General features: G+C 41.3%; 2 protein-coding genes across 4 annotated transcripts in view; one reads left to right on the top strand and one right to left on the bottom strand.

The window, feature by feature from the left end:
* The first annotated feature begins 5,030 nt into the window (after positions 1-5,030).
* On the top strand, positions 5,031-13,777 carry drc1 (dynein regulatory complex subunit 1 homolog (Chlamydomonas)). 3 transcript variants are annotated; one of them, XM_026318121.2, is made up of 16 exons: positions 5,031-5,770; positions 6,096-6,183; positions 7,230-7,354; positions 7,464-7,647; positions 7,768-7,905; positions 8,424-8,510; positions 8,619-8,741; positions 8,896-9,023; positions 9,104-9,238; positions 9,356-9,767; positions 10,048-10,137; positions 10,307-10,378; positions 10,500-10,615; positions 10,815-10,967; positions 11,041-11,143; positions 11,768-13,777. In XM_026318121.2, the coding sequence occupies exons 1-16, from the start codon at positions 5,700-5,702 to the stop codon at positions 11,792-11,794; spliced, it is 2,052 nt and encodes a 683-aa protein (XP_026173906.1). In that variant the 5' UTR covers positions 5,031-5,699; the 3' UTR covers positions 11,795-13,777. The 3 variants fall into 3 exon arrangements, with proteins under 3 accessions (XP_026173906.1, XP_026173905.1, XP_026173908.1); XM_026318120.2 differs by having other exon boundaries at positions 7,227-7,354; XM_026318123.2 differs by lacking the exons at positions 5,031-5,770; positions 6,096-6,183 and adding an exon at positions 6,327-6,382.
* A 476-nt stretch (positions 13,778-14,253) lies between these two features.
* The window catches only part of otofa (otoferlin a), a 53,109-nt gene continuing 48,627 nt past the window's right edge, over positions 14,254-18,735 (bottom strand). Inside the window, exons 43-46 of the mRNA XM_026319310.2 lie at positions 17,032-17,273; positions 16,735-16,913; positions 16,365-16,465; positions 14,254-14,746 (exon numbers count right to left, since the gene is read on the bottom strand). Coding sequence (XP_026175095.1) covers positions 14,566-14,746; positions 16,365-16,465; positions 16,735-16,913; positions 17,032-17,273 — 703 coding nt within the window. The 3' untranslated portion in view covers positions 14,254-14,565. The remainder of the gene's footprint in view (positions 14,747-16,364; positions 16,466-16,734; positions 16,914-17,031; positions 17,274-18,735) is intronic.

Genomic DNA, 18,735 nt, shown 5'->3' with positions numbered 1-18,735 from the left:
CCAGTCAGTGTTTTTTGTGGTTGCATAAAGCTTTTAATGTGCTCTGTTGTCGTTTTCCACTGATGTTTAACTTAATTTGTTAAGGGTTTGTGACTGCTCATGACATGAAGTCTCCTTTATGAGCTGAGTGTGGAGTTGATGAATTTACCTATTAGAAATGCATTTTCTGTGAAGTAATGTAAACATTCATTCTGTAGACAACAGCCCAAACACACAGAGCTGTGCCTTAACCTGCTGGTGATGATTTACTTTGACCTGGAGACAAACAACCACAGTATAATTAAGTACAGTATTACTTCACTGTTTCTGTTTTATATTACCTTCCACTTAATGCTCTTTTTACTGCATGTCATTAGGGTGACAGGTACTTTGGTATTTCAGATGAACATTTTCTTTCAGAATTTACAGTCAGTTTCTAAAATACACTGATTTTATTGATAAACTACCCAAACATGTCATAGCTGCTTAAAATGAGCTCCACATTGACTAGTATGGTAAAGCTGTAATAATGATTTAATCTGATATTACTGTACAGTCAGACTGGAAGGTCCAATCTGCACAGTGAGGACTTCAGCTTTTGTCATTATAAGTACATTAACTAGAAATAGATCTTCTGTGCTTATTGTACTTTTTCAAACACTAAGGTTTTCTGTATTTTGCAAGTATGTGATCATTTCTGTTGCATGTTACAGTACGTGTGTACTCCACTGCAGTACATTTCAGATGGAAGTATTTGTACTTTGTACTCACATTTATCTAAAAACTAATAGTTACGTTTCAGATCAACATTTTCGTCTAAAATCTATGATGATCTTGTAAAATCAGATTATGTTACTCGAGTATCTGAACCAGTTGGACTTGGCTGCACATTGACCGGCCCTGTAACAACAGTTTAACATTATATGATCCGTAATGTAACACAGCAAAAGGGGCTTTCGTTCTGCGGTACTTTCTATTGTTTTGTTGGTGCTTGAATGTCAGAAAATAGTTTGCACCGCTGGCAGCAGCTGTCCTGTCAGCAGCTCCAGGCCTGTGGCTGCAGGCTCCTTATAATGAGCCCATGTTTGTGGTTAAAGCTGTTTCTTCACACAGGACTGGCCCTTGTTCTCAGGATTCCTTGTGTTTCTTGTAACGGAGCTTTTCCTTCGTCATTAGCAGCTAATCTAAATGTGGGATAAAGATACTTGGCCGAATAATCGCAGCAGCACATCCGTTAAACTCCTTTGGCTTTTTGGTCTTGTGGAGCGCGGCCACTGCAGCCTGCAGGCCCCCGGCGGCTCTAAGAGCATTACGGCTGTGCCGAGTCATATGATCCGGCTGCGGCTAAAAACACGGGACTTTTGTCATTTGCGCTCCCGCATAGTGAAGTGTGCTGAGCGGCCTGAAGCTCCGGAAGGAAAACTGATTCCTGTTAAGCCCCGTTTTTTTCCGGAGGTCCACCGGGTCCCTAAGTAGAGTTTTAAAAAAAAAATCTCTTAGATGGACCGAACCGGAGGCCAACACGTGATGGAGAGGACCGATAGAAAAGCTGGTCCTCTCCGTGATCCAGTGATGTGCATCACATATTTTAAAGTACCATAAATATAGTTAGGACTTCAGAATTTAACCTGTGTGACAGTCTATGGCCCCACTATTGGGCAAATGCACGTGTCATTATTAACATGCACGCAGGATTTGAACAGTAATGTTGGCGCGTGTCATGTTTGACCCGCACTGTGCAGGATGCTGGACTCCCAAAGCCTGTTGGGTCATTCATCTGCTGCTGCCCTGAACTGGCACAGGCCTGATTTTGTCTCAGCTTGGACCAATATGCATTTTAAACAGGTCTGATGAGGAAACTGGAAATGTCCAGTGCACATTTACTTTTCAGAGAAGTCATTTGCATATTCATGTTATGCACAATATATTATTCAAGGCAGAGTAATGTTGTATGTCTTAATATGTGGATTAGTGAGTGACTGGTAACTGAAGCTGTAGAATAAATGTAAAAGAGTAAAAAGTCCAATATTACCACCTGAAATGTGTCTGGGTATAACAAGAAAACCTTTCACACTATTTATAGTCCTGGTCCATCTGTTAAATTTATGTCACAGTTTGTCACTTATTTGACTTTGGGTTATTACTGTAACTCTGGCTAATAAAGAAATGCTTTTGAAATTGAATAAGTAGCTTTATAATGTGAATGCAGATGGATTTAAACCTTTCAAATGGAAAAAGTACAGTTTGATTGAATGCATTTCTTCACAGACACACAATTTCACCTTGGATCTGCTTATTTGTTCAAAATAGATCCTCCTATGGAGCACAAGTGGCCGATAAGAGCTTTGTGCAGTCTGCGGTTTGGAGAATTAGTCATCTTTTGATTGAGGTCTATAACAACAATAAGTTGTTGGCCTCACATATGGTAAAGAGTATTATGCTGTTTGAGTGTTAACGGTGAATTTCCTAATCTTTGGCCCTATTATACTTCACCTTGAGAGACAGAAGTGCTTTTGGTTATTGGTTTTGATGCACTCCTTATTGTCTGTGTGTAAAAGAGAGAAACAAGCAGTAAAAAGAACATTTTTCATTTTCCCTGATGTGTCAAGTGTGCACACTTGTGCATTTTTGCATAGCCACAAAGTTACATTTACGTTTGATAAACTGCTGTGTTGGAGGCAGCCAATGTTCTGTACCTCCTCGTAAAAAAACTGCAGCAGAACGTGCAGTCCAGCAGTGCTGGTGGCCTAATGCCATGCAAAATGATTGCACACCTAATCCACTCACAAAGAGCTTTGATTAAAAAATGACTGACAGAATAATTCTACTGTAAGTGACAGTTTCTGTGGAAGAAATTAATTTTGGAAACTGACTCGCATCTTGATCTCGACTGCTTGCTCCAGTTCTGTGCTGGATTAAAGTGGGAAAGAGGTGCTAGAGTTTGTGTGAAAGTTGCCAGTCCAGAGTGCAGATAGTCCAGTACCTTCAGTGCATTAGCAGAGCTCAGGGTCCACCCTATCATACCTGTGTCATGTCGTGCACACAGAGATGCACGACAGCTGAAGCTGAACTGATGATTGTTGATGCTCGAGTGATTAAGTGATGATACAAACTTTCCTGAGACCTTGTTTGATGAGGAAGGAAGACTAAGATACTGGATACTTGGCCTCCATTGTGCAGACCTTGAGATCATTTTATTTTTTACAATAGATATCAATACAACATATTAATAGGGGTTTTTTTTTCTGCAATAGCCCCTTTGAATTTCCCCTTGGGGATTAATAAAGTACTTCTACTTCTTCTTCTTCTTCTTCTTCTTCTTGTCTGTACATCTGCATCTCTGTCCCCCCAGGCTCTTAATTTTTAAAGGTTAAAATAGGTGCAGCAGAAGATTTAAAGGTAGCAGGGTTGTGTTGTGCCTGTTAGCAAAAGATGCTCCAGCAGACGACAAAAACCTAGTTCTCTTCAAACAAGGCCAGTACATTTCAGGTTTGATGCTCTTCATGATGTTTCTGAATGTGACCTTCTGTTTTTTTCAGTTATTAAATCTCCTTCTTGTGAAATTACCATTTTGCTGCTGTTTGACGAGGTCATGGCTTCTTCTAGACTAAATGCCTTTGAATTTTCTGCTGTCCTCTCCAGTCGTCCTCCACTTTGCTGCAATTTGTACAGTGCAGTGCTGCCCGGGATCTATAGCAGCAAATGCCTCCTTCGTTATGGCCATATTAAGAAATTGTTAGTTAAGGCTTAAGTTGTTACGCAACCCCCACCAACACCAACACCTTAAGCTGTCAGTTAGTTAACTGGTTGAAGGTCAGGCTTAGATTTTGCACCTCTCAACCCCTGAGCAATGAATATGATGCTTTGTTGAACAAAGAGTAAACATATGCTCCTGGGGGCAGGAATTAGCAGACACATGCATGCACCCTCTCTCACAGAGCATATGCAGAGTGAATGGGGCTCATTATACACCTGTGAGTGGGGTCAAAGTCTGTCAATCCCTAGCTTATGGTATTATAATAGATTATAGAATCACTCTCTAATGGCAGTCATTCAGTTTGTAATCTCAGCAGCTTGATGCGAAAGCACTCAGCGTTCCAGCTACAGGTCTGTTGAAAATAAGGCCCTCTGCTTGTTCATCCCTTACTTACCCCCTTTCACAAAGGTCTTATGACAAGTCAGCTGTTGGTGACATCACAGATGCTGGATCATATGTCAGAAACCTTTGCTACATGACTTGCATCCCTTGTGGCTCAGCAGCAACTGAGGCCACTTGAGGCTAAATGAGCGATGAGGTGCCCCGGGGGGTTAGGGCGAGGAAGGACAGGGGGCACTCTTTAGGGCAGGAACATCTGACCCATGTGTGTGTTTGTTTATGTAGACACCCAGAGTGTGCCCATCTTTCCATCAGCTTGAGAAGACATTTATCATTTGTGTGGACTGTGTGTGTATGAATTAGAAAAGAGCAGATTCTGTGTATGGGAGTCACTAGATTTCTGGTTTTGAGCAACACATATGAGAAAAATCTGCATGTTTTTGAAGCATGCCTTTTTTTTCTTTTTGAAAAAAAAACCAGATATTTCAATGATGCTAAAAAATTTCTTTGTAGGACAGTAGCGCCACCTAAAGTCAGCTTCAGAAAACTGCTTTAGACTTTATTTTAATAGTTATACAGAAATTACTCTGCCAGAATTACAATCACCCCTCTCATCACTCAGAAATGTGCTAAATTAATTGAATGCCAATTATTATTTATCCACCAGTTATACTGTGCCCAAACTTTATGTCAGTCTTTGTTTCTGCTCTTGAACCTGGGTTGGAATATGTCGTCATGATTGTTGCAGACAGTTACTTTTTTGTGTTTTTGACAATGATTTGTCATCTGGTGTTGATTTTTTTTTTAAAACTCATTTAGTATTTTAAGATTAAGATCATAGAGCTTTATCTCACATAAACTACTGCATTATAAACCTTAAATGCAAAAATGTGACTTATTGAAGGATGAACACAGACATTATTGGACTGCAAATTATGTAGCACATGCTTGAAAATATACAACTAATTCGTCCATCATAACCACCTAGGTATTTTTGCACAATGCTATTGCCACTAGATGGCTGCACTCAGCCACATGTAGTAAAATGTCAATGATGCCCATTCACTGCTAGTATTGCACCTGTGTCATAGTGATGCAGGTTCACCATCACTGTCAGACAATGCATGAGAAAGATTACCAACATTATAACAAGGGACATATACGTCTTGTGGCTGCTGGATGGCATTGTTCATACAAACGTGTACAGTTACCTTTGCATTTAATATACAGAGTAGTCAGCCAAAATTCCCCTTAATATTGGACATACTGTTAAATAGGACCATATAGAATTGAATTTAAGTCTAGGAATTAATTTTATGAGTTTAACTGCTCTGTAAATATTGCATGTTCGGGTGGTTTCGTATTAATTATTTTCATATTTATTTCTAAGTAGTTAATATCAACATCGTTAAGAGCTAAACCTAGGAAAAATAATGTGGGTTACAGTTCTTGGAATTTCGACCTTCAGACAGGTCCTTGAAGGCAGCACTCAACAGTCTCTGGTCGCCATAGCAACATTTTCCAAACAGACGGCGGCGAAACTGAATCGCATCTTTTCTGGTTATTATTTAATATTTCTGCGATATTTGACCATTTCTGTCTGTTTTCACAACATCTTCTGACCATGGAAGAAGTTAACACGAAGCCAAACGAGCCGTCTGAACCCTTGGATGAAAACCAAGAGGCTGGGAGCAGGTAACCTAACTAGTTGTTAACTAACAAATAACGCTAAATAGCTAGCTAGCTAGCTTAACGTTGACCTAACAGTTAGCTATAGTTAACGCTAAGGCTTTTACTTTAAGAAGTTTTGAATCAGTTCTTCTAGTTGTGAAGCATTTTCAAAATGTGTTACTACTATTTTTACTTAAGTGAAGATCCTGAGTACTTCTTCCACTACTATTGACTTGTATGGGTTAATAAAAACATATAGCTATATAGTAGTTTTTATCTAGCAGTTATGTTTGATCATGCTTAGTTTAGTTTCTGGCTGAGTACAATTGCTAAACATACACAACTTCAGTGTCTCTACACAGAAGGTGGGAGAAGACCCTGGGGTGGAGGTCGAGGAGCCCAGTGAGAGCCAGGCTGAGGTGAAGAAGAGTGAAAAGGTGGGTTTTGCTAGTTTTTTATAGAATTATCATCTGTTAATCCAAGTCAAGTCAAGATCTATGCTTTCTCTCTGATAACGGATGAAAGTGGATGAGTTGGGATCTTCTAATTCCTGTGGAGAGACATATGGAGATTATGGAAACTGCACTCCAGACATTGAGCTGTTGGTGGTTGGACTGAGGCCATACTACCTGCCCCGTGAGTTTTCACACGCCATAGTTGTGATTGTTTACATTCCTCCATCAGCTGCAGCACAGAGTGCATGTGACATCGTCCACACAGTTGTCGCTGGTCTCCAGACAAAACACCCCAGTGCCCTTATTCTAATTAATGGGGATTTTAACCATGTCAGTATTTCGGGAACTCTGACCAACTTCAAACAGTATGTGGACTGTGCAACACGAGAAAATAAGATTCTTGATCTCCTTATGCCAATGTGAAGGAGGCATACAGCTCTGCAGCCTTCCCCCCAATTGGTTGATCAGACCACAGCTTAATATATCTAGTACCAACATACAAGCCTGTAGTAAGACAACAGTCTGCTACCAAGAGGTATGTGAAGGTTTGATCAAAGGATGCTGAGCAGGCCCTGCAGGAGTGCTTCAGGGTTACAAACTGGGACCTTTTCATGGACGCTCATGGTGAGGACATCGAAGGCATCTCTCATTGTATCACAGATTACATCCACTTCTGTGAGGACAATGTTGTTCCATACAAAAAAATTCCCCAATAATAAGCCATGGATAAATAAGGACATTAAAGGCCTCTTCAACAAGAAGAAGAGGACGTTCATGGCAAGCTGAGGGAGGCAAAGCAGCTCTCTAGAGACAGAGTGGAGCATTTTTCTCAAATGTTCATTTTTGTTTAGTTTGTTTGACATTAACATAGGAAGAGATGAAATCACACAGTATGTGAAGATAGCAGAGGTACAATGTGTTAGTTAAAGATAGTGGTAGAATTACCATTGTCATAATCTACTGTGTACTTGAGTGCAATTTCTTGCCATATACCCATACTTAAGCAACGTCCTTTTTTATATCAGCAGAGTACTTCTCAGAAGATGGTTAAGCTGCGGAGAGATTTGACGACATTAGTGACCAACATCCAAACTGCAGCTGATGCCAAAGAGTGTATGCAGAGGACAGAGTTGGAGGAAGCTCGCAGAATTAGGTAACCTTTGTAAATATTACATTCACAGTGTTCAATTGTCTAATGTGACGTTGTAAAAATGCTTCTTCCTTTCTCTTTTTTCATCATCATTGCATTGTTCTTGGTCCAGATTAGAGCGGCTGGAAAAAGATGTAAAGTCCAGCCAGGAAAAATTTGAGGAGATCACCAGAGGGTGGGCGATGGCTAAAGAGAAGGTGATCCCTCAAGAGCTGCAGGAAGCTCTGAACAGCCAGCAGCAGCTGTGTTCTGTTCTCATAGAAGACAAGAAAAAACTCATCAGTGACCTGCAGCAGGTACCTCTGTCAGTCATAAATCTTTCCGAAAAACTGGAGTGTGCTGTGCATGTGCTTCATACTCTTTGGTGTTGTCTTCTAAGGGCCTTGTCCATTCATTCAATCACTTGGTTTGAGCAGGAGCTAAAGGTTAGAGACGATCGCTATGTGAAGGACTTGAGGAAGCAGGCAGAAGAGCTGGACCTGATGATGGAGAGGATGGAGGACCAGATCAAAACCCTGACAAAGGCCTACAGGGAGGAGATGGCCCAGGCTGAAGTAAGACCAGATTTAGGCTTGTTGCATCAGGACAACACAGAACATATAGAATACACAGTGTCTCTTATGTGAGCACCAGCAGATTTCTGTTTGTTTTGATTCATTTTGCATAATTTCTTTCTGTCTTACACTTTGTTGAACCATTTGTTGTTAAAACTTCCAACATAACTCAACGACTTTTGAATGGGTTACCGTGAAATTTTGCAGACATTCAAGATTAAGACCTTGATGTCAGTGAGTAGTAGTTAAAAGATTTCGAAAAAAATTGGATTCAGGCATTTGTACTGTACTTTTCATCCAGCTCCATCAGGTAAAAAGTTCACTTCAGTACCTAAAACAATAATCACATCCCCATCAGCTTGAGCTGTGTGCTTAGTGCTAAATGTTTAACTGACGTTGAACCTTATACCAACTAAATTTACTATATTCACATTTCATTGTGTAGCTAGCTAGTGTCTCGGTTCTGTTTATGCCATTGTTGTGATTATTACTAATGGATGTGCTTGTGTTGCTGGTAGAGAGTTTATCAGGAGGAGAATGAGGTTTTACTTACAAGAGACAAGACTGAATGGGAACAACTTATGAAGGAACTTTGGGACACAGAGGTCAGGAGAAAATGAGTAATACACACAAAGCTTCAAACTCAAAATTCAGCCTCCTCTTATCTTCCTTCATAGCTCAACTCTACCTAATGACACCTAATCTATTTCTAGCAAGAGAGGCTGATACAGAGGAAGAATAAAGTGAAGGATTATGAAACAACAATTCACAGTCTGATGTTGGAGACTATGGACAAGAACAGCATCCTCCTCAAAGAACACAATGCAAAGTTTCAGGTTTGCACAAAGATCAAGATGCACCCCCTAAAAGAAATAAAATATTCAACTTGCTAGTGAAACCTGTTCATTTTATCTGAAATAATAATGAAAAGTTTTAGACACCAGTAATATTGTCAACACTGATTTCGAGGTTTCATACTTACTTCTGTAGGATCTGGAGAAAACCTGTCAGCAGTTTAAGGCCACCAACATGGTCGTGAAGCTCAAACAGATAAGGGAAAAGAATGACGTGGCAGTGCACAGCATCAAAAAGGCCCAATTGAAGAACAAGTTTGCCAGGTGACACAGATTTTCTTACACAATGATGCACTAACTGTTGTATTGACCTCACTGACTTTGGGGGTGGATTTGTGTTTCAGTTTGCGTGAAGAGCAGAAACAGCTGGTGACTGAAAAAAACAGTCGAGAAAAAGATTTTATGACGAGAAGCCGGAATTTGTCCGAGGAGTACAAACGCAACATCCATCAATATGAACGCATGCTGAAGAAAATGAAGTGAGTCGTAGTTAACCTAAATGTTTAAAGCAACATGGTTATAATGTGCTATTGCTTATTTCTTAAACCTTCTGCTCCTCTTGTTTTCCACCTTTGTCCATCCTTCACTCCCTGCAGGCACTTTGCAACTGCTGATGCCAGGAAGTTCAAGGACATGTGGCTAATGCTTGACGCAGAGGTGAAGCAACTCGTGGAGAAGCTTTTGCACATTGACTCGCTGATCTGTGAGCAGCACCTTGGTTTATCCTGGGAGCGACCAACTTTGGACTTTACTGAACTCTCCAGATCATCCCAGCCTCAGATACAGGCCCACAGGCCCACTCACCAGCCCGCCCCCCAGCTCCTTCACACAGGACAGGCTCTACAGCGCATCCAGGAAATGACAGAAACCTCAGCTGTGCTGGAGACTGATGCTGACAGCAGAGACATGGAGATGTTACTGCAGCGTGAGAGTGAAGCAGAGGTGGAGGAGGAGATGTTGTCAAGGGAGACAATGAAGAAAGTGATGGAGCTGCTGTGTGATGAGGCGGTGAGAGAGGACTTTTCATATTGACCACAGTGAAAGTTTATGAAGTCGTTTAACAAGATAATAGATTACACCATTTTAGACAACCACGTATACATCTATCAAAATAAACCCATGACAGTGAGAGAAGCCATGTGTTGGTGTGCTTTAGAGGTTGACACTTTTTAAAACTTCAATACAATCTTGAATTAGCTGTTTGCCTGTGTTTTCTTTCTCTATGTTAAACTATCTGTTTCCTATTTGAGTGTTATGTCTCAGTATTCCTCTTTCCTCTTTGTCTCAGGGCTTCCTGGTGGAGGAGGAACTCCTGAAGCTGCTGACTCCTCTGGAGAAGGAAGAGCAGACTGTTGTGAAGCTGGGCTATCTCGTTTCTGTGAGTTCATGTCCTGTTATTTTATCCCACTTTCCACACACAAACACAGCACAGCTGTCACAGCAGATGTAACAGCTGCCTTACCCGGAACATCAGTTAACAGTGGGTGTAATGTATTAATGTGTCGTTTTTCAATCCTCAACAACTGGATGCATTTTTTTTCTTCCAGTCTTTAGGCATAGAAGAAGAGGATCTGTCCAAACTGGCTCATTTCTTACTGAAGCACAAACAGCAGAGTGGGGTGAGGAGTGCTGTGGATGGATCCTCATAAAAAAATCCACTCCTAAGTTTGTACAAAATATGGCCTCAAGTCTTTGTCAGACAAGACAATTAGAATCACAGTGTTTTTCTCTTGCCTGCAGGATGTTTGTGGTGAATCCAGTGACCAGGCAGAGGCCAGCTCTAATCTGACCTCTGACCTCATCCAGTCACACCATGTCCTACCTGCTCTTAAAAGCTTCCTCAAGCAGCACATGAGGTTAGTGCACATCTATGAAAATAACCAACCAAAGCACTTATTTCTAAGCATCAGGTCACTCTCTTATATTTTTATGTTATATACAAGCAAGTTGTTATCTGGGCTGTCTGTGTGATGTGAATGTGATCTCAGGATACATTAGTAAGGCAGAGACAATCTTCCTCTACGTGATGCTGATGTGTTCCTGGTGTTTTCTAAGGGAGAGCTCAACCCTCCAACAGGCTGGTTCTCTGCATCCAGAAACCTGGGATAGTTCAGCAGAAGCAGCATACTGGGAGAGAATGGGAAACATCATCTCTGAGGACAAAGTCAAACTCTGGGAAGTAGCGGAGAACACATTTAAGCAGCACCTGTGAGTAACGGCCGCACACGCAGGAAACATTTATTGATCTCAAATGAAACATTTTCTTTTTGTGCAATTCCAGCGCAGTCCTCACGGAGATCTCGGAGCTCGTCCCTGAGACGGAGAGTCTGAGGCAGCAGAACACGGAGCTGCGCATGCTGCTGCAACAGTCTCTCAACTCAAGGGTGAGTGTGTTTTAGTTTGTCCCACTGTGTTTCACTGAAAAACTCTAACATTAGTAAAGAAAAGTAACTGCAATGTGCAAATGTAATGCAATGAAATATGTTGGTTAACACTCCAAAACAAAAACACGGACCTTTAGCATGTCAGCTGTGGCAGGGGGAACTGATGTTTCACTGTTTTCTGGTATTTTACTGACACAATGATGAACTAAAACTGTTGTTGGTAGATTAAAAGAATGGTAATAATTATCAGGTGCAGCCCTGGAGTATTGAAATTATCCTTAAGAGTTCAAGATGAAACTTCAAACAATTTATTTAGCAACAGAAAAAAAGATAAGCAGCTATTTTAAAGATCAATGATTTGCAGTAGGCTGTAGGTTCCAGCTCTTTTCATTGTTTGTCTTTGTCACAGCTACATTGTACATTAAATATCTTTGGGCTTTGCAATGTTGGCTGGACAAAAGCAATTTAGAGAAAACTTGTATTTTTCACACTTTTCTAACACGTTACTAACCAAATGTTAACGAAATGAAAATAATCCTTAGAAGCTACATTATGAAATCTAACCAGAAATGAATGTGCTGATGTAATGTCTTCGTCTCTCTCACAGCTTTTATTTTCTGATAGGTCAGCACAGAGCGGGAGGTGCCCTAAGGTCAACCTGGAACAGCACATGGATGTGAATCACCATATATTCATGGAAAAGAATAAATCCATTCTAAAATCTGCCAGTGTTTTTATCTTTCCAGTACGTTGCAGCCGACCAAAGGAACACAGCTGTTTCTGTGGGATACATAGAATTTCTATGTAGAGCTGCAGTGTTGTGGTTCTACCCAGCAGTGTTGAACAGCTTGCGGCTGAGCTCTGAGGGCAGAGAGAAGAAGAGCAGAGCCAGGAAGGCCAGGCTGAGCACAGCAGCCAGGAGCAGCACACACACTGCAGCTTGTAGCTCCTCCAGGCCAGGATACACAGCGTCCTCACCGGGCTCAGCAGCCACGACATGCTGGTGCTGGGACGACAGCACAGAGACATTCAGAAATGAAACCACCGCTCCAAACAATACCAAGGAACAGGTACCTGAAACAACCCCATATAGCTAAATGATGAAGAAAAACGAGTCGTGATACTCCAACAGTTAAAGTAGTTAAAGTAAAGTAGTTAGTGTTGAAACTTAAGGTCCTAAGGTAGTGGAAGCATCAAGTTTAGCTCAACCAGGTCATTCATGGAATTCAGTTTATTTTAAATTGCTAAAACAGACCAAAATAAATATTGCACACATTTCAACAGATATAAATACACAAATTCATCATAAAAACAGGCAAGTTTAGTGCAAACAATAACTGTAATCAATGGAAGAGAATCACTAAGACTGTAACACAAATGAGGTCAAGCACAGGCAAATTTGAAAAGGGGAAAATATTTGTGGGTGCATTCCCATCTTTATTCAAGAGCATTCCAGGTTTTTCTTTAGCACAGGAAATGTGTGCAGGCAGCTTTATATTTCGGTCTGGAGCATGAACAGAGCAGATCTGAGTGTGAGGACAGGGTTTTGACAGAAAGTATTGCAAAGTCTGAACATGAAATCCAGAAATCACACTCTCAACTTGAGGCTATGCGCTTGAATACAGATGGAAATACCCTCGCATTGTAATGAACACTGCAAACATTCGATACAGAATTTTCACAATCTACCCAGACCCGTTTTCCCACTCCACTGAAGTGCACCTTAATCATATTCCCATACATCATCTTTATATTATCTGTAATGTTAAGAGTCAGCAGGGTTGGTGATTTGGTTTGTGTCAAGCTGGAAAGACAAGTCATGCCAACACACATGACCTCAGGGGTCAGTTATCACAATGATGCATGCATATTGACAGAAGTCTACATTTCTGTAGAAAATTGGGATAATTATTTGCTGCTTTTGAGAATTTTAACTCTATGGAAGCTCGTTTCCACCACTGGGATGAAAAATAAAATGACCCCCTAAATAAAATAACGAGATACTTTCTCAATACTCTGACTTAGGGTGGGGACACACTTTTTAAGCCTGAACCCCCCCAAACGAGAAATGAGAAAGTATCTTGTTATTCTGAGTTTCTAAGTCAGAATATTGAGAAAATATCTCGTTATTTTGACTGAGGGGGTCGTTTTATTTTTCATCTCAGTGGCAGAAACGGGTTCCACATAAATCAGATCTGGTCTAATGATATTTGTAAACATTTTTTAAACAAAAACAAAAAACAAACAAACAAAAAACAAAAGAAATCAAATTATTTGCAAATACGATTGGACCCAGGTCTGGCTTGGTTGCTGTGATGCAAGAAATTAAACATTTCTCATAGCAAATCAACTAAATCCTGCAGAAAACGTATTTGGTTCATTTTGAAGTCCTATTGTTCTGTGTCTCACTGAATTTCATTAGGAAAATAGACATCTTTAGTTTCATTCTTCATTATTCACATTCTTAAAGTGTGCAAAGAATACAAGAGCTATATTAGTTTAACAATGCTCTAACATTTTGCTTTAACCATTTAGCATTTATAAGCAATGTAAACATTTAACACACTAATGTAGATCTCAGCAAATATAAATGTTAATCTATTTTTCAATAACAGTAACTTCTGTGGACACTATCTGTTCATAATAATGAACAATATATTAAAACAAAGTTGTAATAAAACTTATCTTCAACCAACAAAGCTCTACATTAGTAAATACTTTGTCTACATTATAGTTTGTTTTCCAGTCAGCTGTGTTGTAAACTGCTTAGAAATGCTAAATATGGGGAGAAGTTAAAGCAAAGTGCTGCCAGAAATGTTCATTTGTTCCCTATTAACCTAAATCAATAACAGGTTTTGTAGCAATAATGGCAGATCTAATAGCATCACTTGAAATGAATATCTGTGCAATCGTCTACGCACCAGCCCAACTTTTCCATTTTGCTTGATAAATAAATTCAAAACTGCAGAAACAGATAAACATTCACCATCATGTGACATTGCTTGAAGTCAGTTCAGGGCCTGTGGTATCTGATTGCTGTACAGTCATTTCAAGGATGCATTAGGTTTGTTAGGGGTGCTGCAGATTGGATAGACGATTAGATAGTGTCAGTTCAGGTGGCGTCTGCCTCTCACCTTGGAGCGAAGGTGGAAGGTGGCAAGCTGTACATGAAGATCAGAATGGATTATATAGAAGAATTAATGCAATCTGACCTTCAAAGTGCCTTTTCTTTCCTCTGCCTGCCTTCCTGTGGGTGTCACTCCTGGTACTCTTCTCATATGGAATAAACAGAGCTCACAAACCAGCATCTAGGCTCTGTGTCTCTACCATCCCATCCATCCACCCACCCAGCCAGCATCGGTCTGGCTGGCTGGCTGGCTGGCTGGCTGGCCACCCCTCCTCCCTGTCCTTCCAGCACCCTCTCAGGCCCCCAGCAGTTTCTTGACAAGGTAGCCTGGCATGCTGTAGAGGAAGAGGCCCAGCATGATGAGCAGCAGCAGGGCTAGCACGATCTTGATGATCAGCCACTTGTAGCGGTTGCACACCAGGTAGCGGATGGCTTTCAGTGGGCTCAGGAACCACAGGAAGGTGGTGTCTGGGCGACTGCAGGGGGTGGATTGAGGTTTTGGGGGAATAATGGATTTGGTGAGGAAGACGTGCGAGTGGTGCAGCAGTGAGATGAGTGAGGGTGGATGTAGAGAGGGGAGAGAAGTGGGATGGAGTAAAAGAGAAAAGGCTTGTATTAGTGGTTAGTGTCACTGTTAACTTGGCATTATTACTTTTAATACAGCATGCTCACAGCCTACAGCTGTATACAGTTTCACAAAGGTCACATCACAGAGTAAAAGCTTTACAATAAACAACACAATGGAAATGGAGATGGATGGAAGACCAACAGCTAAGTTCTAACTTAAAGATACTGTCTTTTGGTTACGCTTCATTGTCTGTGTTCCAATTTATTTCCAAATGTTTCCTGCAAAAAAACAATATCATTTACTTTTAATTACAAAAACAAGTAACCACATCAGTGATGTGGTTTAGATATTGGACTTACCGTTGAGTTGATCTGAATTTAAAAAGAAAATAACTTGTACTGTAGTTTTTGCTGAAATATTTGATATAATGCCACACTATTTTTAAATAAAAGCTACAAAGATTTGTCTGGGCAGGATTTACACAGCAATAACAAAACCCTCAGGTTTTCAGTCAACAACAGTGTTTTGTTATTACAGAACCTGGCAACAAAAGTGACTGTTGACATGTGATATTAATCACAACTGTTGACTCTGCATTTCACAGTTTAGTGGTTGGATTGGGCATCTGAAAATGAAAAGTTGTGCCCTATGTAACCACCTACTGTAGGCAACCTGTGCCAAAAATGAGGCTATGCACAATTTCTCACTTTTAAGATGTGTAATGGCACTTGGTGGCAACAGACACTGGCAAGACAAGACACAGAAAAGACTATTCTAGTGATCAGACAGCAGAGGAGAGAGATAGGAGCAAAAAAGAGACAGCACAAAGAAACCGAGTTTGGCGGCACGGAAGAGGAGGTGCTACAGGTAGGACCCGGGAGGCAAGGGGTTAAAAAGAGAAGCAGCGACAGCGAGGAGGGGGCGGAGGCTACCAGCGCATCAGGCCCCCAGCATCTTCTTGACCAGGTAGCCAGGGATTGAGTAGAGGAAGAGTCCCACCATGAGCAGCAGCAGTAGCAGCCCCAGGACCTTGAGGATCAGCCAGCGGTAGTTGTGCCAGATGAAGTAACGAATGGACTTCAGAGGGCTCAGAAACCACATTAGACTGGTGTCCGGACGACTTTACAGGAGGAGGTAAGAGGAGGAGGAAAAAGGGGGGAAAGAGAGGAATGCAGATGACGGCAAAAACAGGGAGGAAGGGTCACACACACAAAGGAGGGAAGAGACGAGGGGAGGGAGAGACAGAGGGAGACAGTTGAAGAGATGGTAGGAGGAGAAACGAGTGTGAAAGTGTAACTGGCTTTTTGACAGTGCAGAAAGCAGCACATGGGTCAAACCAGACCACATCTTTCTGAGCTGGTAGTGATTTTCTAATTCTGTCCTGCTGCACTGCCTTGTGCACAGGGAAAGATTTAAGAGATTCTTGCTCCATATAACCATCCTCAGTTTTAAACTGTGAAAAAATCATGTGTGTTTGTGGGAATTAGATTTTATATCTCAGTGAATAAAACGTGTCAACATCTTACTTTGGTTTCTCCAGTGGATCTGGCTCGTTTCGTCCCAGTCCCACAGGACTTTTCTCTGCTTCTTCTGCTGTCACCAGATGAAGCTCAGCCTCAACTTTACCCTGTAGTCACATTAATAATGTCAAAATCACAACATGGAGCTTTGGCCGCCACACACACTTTCTACTGGCACAGGGACCTTTGACCCATGAAACTGAACTAATGTCAACTTGTGACACATTGACGCAGTTTGATGAGCAGTCAGACCAACAAAAGCTGAGGACAAACTAAAATAAAAATCATTTTGAATAACAATAATGATCCTAGAATAACTGGCCTAATGTGCACATAGTGTTGTTTTGAAAAGGTTCAGGTGTAGACAGATGTTTACCGTGAGCTCCATCTCATCGTTCTCATCACGAGCAACAAAGGGCCACCAGCCTTTCACTCTCTTTTGTTTGAAGATGGAAATTGTGGGAAGCTCGTGGTCATTTCGGATCATGTTGAGGGAGCACTGCTTGGCTGTCTTAGCACCACGAGGGAACCGGTTCAGGTCCAGTTCAATCGCGCCTGAAAGCATTGATGGACAATAAGGACCGTATGTAGAAGACTGCTAATTACAACAAAAACCACAGAAGGTCCAAAAACAAAATCAAACCCAACCAGAATCGCTCCCATCAGTCCTCACCGAGGAAATCATCAGCAGAGAAGTGATCGGCGTCCCACACCTGCAGCGTGAGGCGAGGAGGGATCTTGTATTCTGTCTCGTCCCAAGAGAACATGGACTCTTTCTTAGAGATGACGATCTTCTCCTCAGCGATGAGGTAATCGAAGGGGAAGACGAAGCGCCAGTTAAAGTTGCCCTCACCAGTCAGGGAGTGATAGTGCACATCTGTGTCCTGTTTGTCCTCCTGCTGCCCTTTGAGCCACCTGTGGGAAAGTCACAGGCAGGTAAGAGGTAATATCAAGCCTTAAAGATCATGGTTAACATGAGGGGGATACATTTTTAATCATGCAGGGTCTAACATGTAGGAAACTGTATTTCTCTGTTACTGGAGATTAATTTGGTTAATTTAAACAAAAACATGGGGCATGTTAATATTTTCCAGTCTGCTAACAAGAGAGATGATGGTAATATATCAAAATCAAAACAATGTGGCTCCCCAAAAGCAAATCAGTTTGATATCCCTGGGTGTGATAATGTCAAAGATGGGATCCAATTCTGATTTGATGTTGGGGCGTCACACTATTTCTCAAAGCCATGCACATGCAAAGCATCTACAAATGCCTGAAATTGATCCTAAATGTTCCCTAAAGAAACCTTTTTTTTTGCTTTTTGGCTGAGTGCATGAGAGGCTGCCTTCGTTTAGTCAGGAGGAGTAGGAGGCAGGCTGCACTTAGTTTTCAAAACACAGAACTAAAAACATAAAAAATGAGCTGAAAAGAAGGAATCAGTCTAAAAACAATTAGGACTGTGCCATGATTTGGTAACTGAGATGCACTGGAACAAGACCAGGCTGGGTCTGAGGCTGTAATGGGAGAGTTTTTCTTGACTACAGAGGAAACACCGTCACTAAAACATGCCCGATCTCATGCGACCCAACGACTGAATCATCACTGCTGTATCACAACACCAACACATCAGAAACAACCCCGGGCCCATCTTCACTGTCAGTGTAGGACAGCTGCATCTGCCAGTACAAAGTACAGCACAGAGCAAAAGGGATGCTGATTTCTACTTCATCCTCCAGATGTTTACGGTTTAGGAGGGTGGTACCCTGTTAGTCACAGTACAGTCCTGGGGTGAGACCACATCAGCGGAGGGAAAGGGGAGTTTGGTTCAAAGTGCAGGAGTAAGGAGGCTTTGAAAACACTGACATCTAACATGGAAATAAAATATCACAAGCACTGAAGACCTGTTGTTGTGGTAGACATTTTGACATGTTATGGAAAGAAAAGAATGAGCTTAAACAAAATCAGAAACGCTGGCTGGATTACACTTTGGTGTTATTTCCAAGCCACTGGTAATAATGTGAATACTGCAGTGACGTGGCCGCCTGGGGTCACAGGAAGTTTAGTAATTTTACCAGCTGCTTCTTGCTGTGGAATAATCTGACATTCCCAAACTATAAACTTCGAACTCTTAAGTATTTCCTGACACTTCAGATGGACAATTCATTGGACAGATGGCAAATATAAAATGTCTGCCACGAAGAACACTCAGCATTGGGACCAAGCAGTGCTGCTAAAACAGTGAAGCTCTGACATACTGGCATGCATATTGTTTGCATATCTCCATTCATGCAAGAGGCTCAAAATACCTTGAAATTATTACAAATATCTTGAAATTCTTTATTATGAAGTAGCTTCTAGGAAAAACTGTGTTGCAGGC

This window comes from Mastacembelus armatus, chromosome 24 (assembly GCF_900324485.2).
Source record: "Mastacembelus armatus chromosome 24, fMasArm1.2, whole genome shotgun sequence".
In the NCBI taxonomy this organism is placed as follows: domain Eukaryota; kingdom Metazoa; phylum Chordata; class Actinopteri; order Synbranchiformes; family Mastacembelidae; genus Mastacembelus; species Mastacembelus armatus.
The sequence above is the reverse complement of the archived record's forward strand: the minus strand, read 5'-3'. Positions and strand labels throughout refer to the sequence as shown.